Source organism: Mastomys coucha, unplaced genomic scaffold (assembly GCF_008632895.1).
Source record: "Mastomys coucha isolate ucsf_1 unplaced genomic scaffold, UCSF_Mcou_1 pScaffold12, whole genome shotgun sequence".
In the NCBI taxonomy this organism is placed as follows: Eukaryota; Metazoa; Chordata; class Mammalia; order Rodentia; family Muridae; genus Mastomys; species Mastomys coucha.
Genome location: NW_022196894.1, coordinates 34,963,621 through 34,969,620, shown reverse-complemented (window position 1 = coordinate 34,969,620; position 6,000 = coordinate 34,963,621). Strand labels below are relative to the sequence as shown.

The following is a 6,000-nucleotide window of genomic DNA, read 5'->3' as shown; positions in this document are numbered from 1 at the left end:
CCTACAGTAAGTATCTCAATCCAACAATGACTCCAGTTAAGCCTGAACTGCCTGCTTTCAGCCATGGGAAGTTCAATACTCTATCAGTGAGCAGCGTCCACTGAGGGCTGCATGGCTCTCCCCTGTTGGCTCTCAGAGGATCAATACTACTTCTAGATGCTTTCTCCTTCTCCTCCACATCAAAGACAGGGATCAATCCACAAACTAGAGTCGACACTTTGCTTGGAAGGTGAGAAATAAATATATTCTCCTTCCTACCGGCTGTTCTCTGCCAAGTATGTTAAGAAGAACTGATGCTCTGTGAGAACATGAATTAGGTCTCCTATTTAGTGTTATTTCTACAAGGTCCACGACTGTGTCAAATATGGTGAGTTATCTACAAAGCACAGAAGCTTCATCCCAGAGCCTCTCATTTCTGTATAGACCCATTCTGCCTTTCTTCCCGACAGTGCTGTTGATACAAGCGGCTTTCTGAGTACTATGATTTCTATTCTTGCAAAGAAAAAACAAAACAATGTAAACCTCTCATTAGCACAGGCTTTTTCAAGAGACTACTGCTGATTGGCCCCCTTTCTTATTCTTATTTATTTATTTATTTATTCTCTCATATATTACATACCAACTGCAGCTTTCCCTCCTTCTTCTCCATCCCCAAAACCTTCCTTCTCCCTATCCTCGTGTCTTGGCTAAAGCGCAGAGTATCAGAATATATGACTACAGACAACTGTGAAACTTCACAGAGTTATGCATATGCAAACAGTGGTTTTAATTGTATATAAATTATGCTGTGATAAGCTTTTAAAAGAAGAGATAATTTAAAGTATGTAAACATACTTTAAACATACCTATCATAAGTCACTCAGAGTTCCTAACACAAATAATGTTTTACTGTCAATCTAAAGCTATTTAACTCTAAAATACAAGTCAACATCTACATTTTGGAAGTAGGCACAGTGTACAGCACAGATAGCAAATGCGCCTGCTAACATCTGATGCTGACTTTATTTAAACAAGCTGATCTTAATAAATAATGACAGTAAGCTGCATGCTACTTGCCCTCAATAATTCCTGGTAAAACTTCTGATTAATAAAGATTTTAATAAATTTTTGTGGTATTAATTAATGTAGTGAGTAGCTACAAGATCCTTAAACTCCTTACCTTTATATCTGGACTTGAAAGAGTCAATATAGCAAGCAGCATCATTTTCTTTAATGCCCATCTGCTCTCCTAAAGATTTAGCTCCCATTCCATATATAATTCCATAGCAAATCTAAAAGGGAAGTAATTATGCTCAGTAAGTTGAAGGTTATAACCATACAAAACTTAAGAATACAGTGTTCATTAGAATTGATACCTTGGTAAACTTTTTACTTCATAGTGAACCAAAGAAATAATTAAATTATATCAGCTTTAGTGGGATGGACCCACAGAGCTGATACCCAGCAAACACCTGGTCTGCCTTTGAGCATTACTTTGCATGTGTATGTACCAATATAAAGAGTGAATATGAATAAGAAGGAGAGCAGTTAAAATAGGAAGATTGATTTCTGTGTTTAATTACCCACCAGCCATTAGAGCAAGTTTTATTCCCCAGAGTATCTCAATGATGTCTGCTAAGGAAATGGCTAGAAATCTGCAAAGAAAGTTTTGCAAATGTTCCTATCCTTGTCCTTGCTCCTGACAGGGGCAAGCAGTTTGAGAACAGGGGAAACGTCTGTAGAAAGAAATATCTTCAGCTTAGAGCTGTCTAAATCACAAAATGCAAAATTAATCTGGATTAAGTATTAAACAAGTCAGTAGGATTTGCTGAAGAAGCCAGTGGTGAGATGGCTCAGGGGTTAAGAGCATTGGCTGCTCTTCCAGAGGTCATGAGTTCAATTCCCAGCAACTACATGGTGGCTCACAACTATCAGTAATTGGATCTAATGCCCTCTTCTGGTGTGTCAGTGACAGTGTGCTCATATACATAAAGTAAATAAATAAATCGTGTTTTAAAAAGGATTAAACAAAACCTTGGAAGTAAATTTTGGAAGCTATACAGTTAATAGCAGGTCCTGCCTGGAGTCATGCATGATCTTGCCATAGCCACCTGATCTTTTTATAGCTAAATGGTTTCATCCAAAACATAAAGATCTGTATTATGAGACTATTGGCAGTAAAAAACTGATGACTTGTGGGTATTTAGGAAACTGACATAATGCAAGCTCCATATAAACATTAAATATTAAAAGAGAAGTCCCTGCTGAGTGGGACTCAGGCAAGCTGGTTCGAGGCCAACCAGATCCTCAGAGTGAACAGGTCAGCCAGGTCAATAGAGAAACCCTGCCTCAAAACAAAACAGCAAAAACCAACCAAACAACAACAACCAAAAGGATAATTTGCTTATCAGATAAAATACTATCAAAATCCCAAAAACTTTTAATGTGACACACTAGGGGAACCCCATCCTCTTCTCTTAAATATTTTGTGGGATTTTTAAATTTTGTTTTAAGATAGGATTTCACTGTGAAGTTCTGGCTGGCCTGACCTGCTAAGCAGATCAGACTGACCTTGCATTCAGGATCCTGCTGCCACCACCTCTACCATGCCTGCTTGTGCCCTGGGGCAAGAAAGTGTGTGTCACCACACAGGCCAAGGACTTTTTACTTTAAACTTCCATTTGTTCTTCCTTCTGGCTTTTAAAACTATTTTGTTGTGATTCCAAGTATACTTGTCTGCTTTAGCATAGTGTGGTCTGAAATCTCAGCAAAACTTGGGGATTAGATCACTTGGTGGATGCTGAGACAGAGCAGACATTGTTCGAGAATGTTCACTGCTGGATCAGGCCAGCATTAATGAATACAGACAGTATCCCCCTGGAAAACTAGATCCAGAAGTCAGACATACTGACTGAGGTTCCCTCCTTCTCAGATACATGTGAACAATCTCTAACTTTGTGTCTGTTCCCTCTTCTATAAAACAGGGATATAAGTGACACCTGTCTCAAGAGTGGGCTGTAAGAGTTAATTACTAAGGGTCTGACTCTGCTACATGCAGATTCAGGAAAGAAAGAAAGCAGAGCTAGCTTTTTAAAGAGTGGGGACTGGTGTTGGTGATAAACTGCACTGGTGAGAGGGAGAAACGCTCACCAGCTACATCTGGGGTGAAAGGGAAGCTAGAGCAGGTCTCTGGAAAATGGCATCTGATTTCCCACAGGGTGTGTGGTTGGAAAATGTTGGTATTAATCAAACTAGGAAATAGTAACATGACCTTTGCCATGTCTGCGACTAACAATGTTCCAGTGCAAAAGTGCAAGACAGCTCCTGAACAGCTCAAAGCTCCGTCATCCATTACAATCCAATTCTATTTTCAAAACCATTAGAGACTACCTTCAATACAACGCACTTTGGCTAGATGCTGTAAGAAAATATAAAACTTTCTGTCAAGACATTTACTGATTAGAGATTTAAAAGACACATTCTTCCTCATGTATAACAATTACCTCACTGTCCCTGTCACTTGCAGGTAAATATCTACTGAGTACCAGATACCATGACTAGCCACAGCATAGACTTACATACACAGGCTTTTCTTGACACCAAGTGACCCAAAGAGCTTAGTTTAATAAATACCATGAGACCAATGAATGTGACTTGAAAGTTCCAGAGAGAAAGATCACTCCTCAACTGAAATTGTTGTGAGCATTTAATTAATTCTTTTCGTTTATGAAGCTCATGCCCTAGGCTCACCTGCTTTGCTTGCTGCCTCAGATCTTCACCAACAGCATCAGGCTCAATCATTTTCCACTCGGCAGCAATGCTCCTGAACACATCTGCTCCCGTGTTTAAGACTTGAATGAGACGACAGTCACGAGATAAGTGAGCCAGGATCCTCAGCTCAAGCTGAGAGTAGTCGGCAGCCAATATTAAACCACCTGGAAAGCACAACTCCTTTAAAAGCTGGGATAGCTCCGTACTACAATTAAGCAAGATGACAGACATGCAGTTGTGTAACTTTAAGCTTATGTGTTCAAAGTTAAGGCCTTACTTCAAGCTCAATAAAGTTTGTTTCTGTGCATTAGGTTTGTAAGTTTTCACTTGTATGTAGTATATATAAAGCCACTCCTATTATCTGTCCTTTCACAGTGGGTGCCTTGCTCAGTATTCCCACAGCACCTAGCATATAATCTACAACAATTCTCTCATGCTTCTCCTGCTCCTTAGGGTAAGAGACTTAAATTTCCCTTTGCACTACAGAAAATCTATATACAATAGGCTAATAGAAAACACTTCATAGACTATACCCATAAGAGATAGCTGTTGGTGACAGGGACTCAGGAGGGCTTGCAGAGGTTAGGAGGCCATGTCTGACCTAGGTCCTCTGCATGTATGTTATGGTTGTATAGCCTGGTGTTCTTGCAGGACTCCTAACAGTGGGAGTGGGGGTGTCTCTGACTCTTGTCTGTCTTTGAGACCCCTTTTCCTCATATTGGGTTGTCTCGTCCAGCCATGATGGGAGGATATGTGCCGGTCTTACTGCAACTTCTTATGGTGTCTTTGGATGATGTCCCTGGGAGACTGCTCTTTTCTGAGGGGACGTGGAGGGGTTGGACCTGAAGGAAAGGGGAGGTTGGGGGAAGACACTGGGGGAAGGGAGGGAGGGTAAAGTGCGATTGGGATGTAATATATGAGAGAATAAATAAAAAGGAAAATAATTAAATATACTTAAACCTCTAAAAAAGAAATGGCTGTTGAAAAATAAGTAATGGACAAATTGGTGTTCAGTTACTGTATATTAAGTGTGCTTTTGGTTCAACAATATCAAAGCTATTCAGTGAAAAAAAATAAGTTAGCAGCAGGGGAGGAAAAGTACTAACGGAATACGGCAAGCTTCTTTGGACCTCAAATAACTTGATAAGATGACTTCAAACACAAAAACATGATCAAAGTAGGAAAAGATACTTTAACTGCTAGTCCAGAGGACAAGTGGTTGCTAAAAATCCATAACAGACTTCATATGTAAGTTCACTGAAATAAAAGACAGAAGAACTTCAAATATAATAAAAACACTGAATTTCACTCACAATAGAGGACTGGAAATTAAACCTATAGCCAGAAGTAAATTTCTTCACTTAAAATAGCAGCATCCAGAAATCTTCCCAACACACTCAGACAAGTGTGCAAGACACACTCATATGCTACTCCTGGGAAGCCTTCTGCCTACCAGGCAGCAATCAGACACTGACACAATTCGGCTGATTTTAATCTGTGACTCAGCAAACAACCTCATAGACTATGGTGCAAACTGAGCACACACAGGTTAAACTGGGTTATAGTCGCATTTCGTATTTGGTTTTGAGACAAAGACTCACTATGTAGCTTATGGTTGGCCTAGAACTCACAAATCTGCCTGCCTCTGCTAGGATTGAAAGTGTGTACCACCAGGTCCATCTACTCCCATTTCTAACTGATAAGCACAAGCCTTTAATATAAAAATGTTAGGTGAAAAGCCCAAACACAGAAGTATGTACAGAACAATAACTCTCAGGTAGAAGAGACCACATAGCCACAGCTATGTATACCTGGAAAAGAAATCCTGGCAGATGAGGGGGGTATCTATAGCTTTGGAATACCAACACCTCTGGAAACCCTGCAGGATGGGGTGTTCCCTCTGATCTGAGGAAACTGACACTATAGCTTGGACACTTATAAGGCAGGCAAGCAGAACTAGCAAGAATTCAAAAAGGAATTGTGCATCAAATATGTGTCAGAACACACACAGGAATCCCTTTGCCACTAATGCGGGTTACAAACACGTTTATCCTTCAAAGTGATCCTTCCAAAAAGATGAACCTGCTCGCTTTGTCAAAGGTCTTCTGTGCTCTGTAGGATCTGGTGAGAATTTTCAAATACTGGAATTTGGGAAATCTGTACAATGTGGCAACTAGGAAACTTCAAATCATGAGCATGCTTCACACTGAATTACTATTGCGCAATAAGGCTTTTAAACCCAGCCATGCT

The 6,000-nt window shown here is 40.0% G+C and overlaps 1 protein-coding gene across 3 annotated transcripts in view; it reads right to left on the bottom strand.

Moving 5' to 3' along the window:
- The window catches only part of Polq (DNA polymerase theta), a 92,692-nt gene that overhangs the window by 7,452 nt on the left and 79,240 nt on the right, over positions 1–6,000 (bottom strand). For all 3 annotated transcript variants that reach the window (XM_031363825.1, XM_031363828.1, XM_031363827.1), the window contains 2 exons: positions 3,730–3,914; positions 1,160–1,271 (listed from right to left, as the gene is read on the bottom strand). In XM_031363825.1, coding sequence (XP_031219685.1) covers positions 1,160–1,271; positions 3,730–3,914 — 297 coding nt within the window. The remainder of the gene's footprint in view (positions 1–1,159; positions 1,272–3,729; positions 3,915–6,000) is intronic.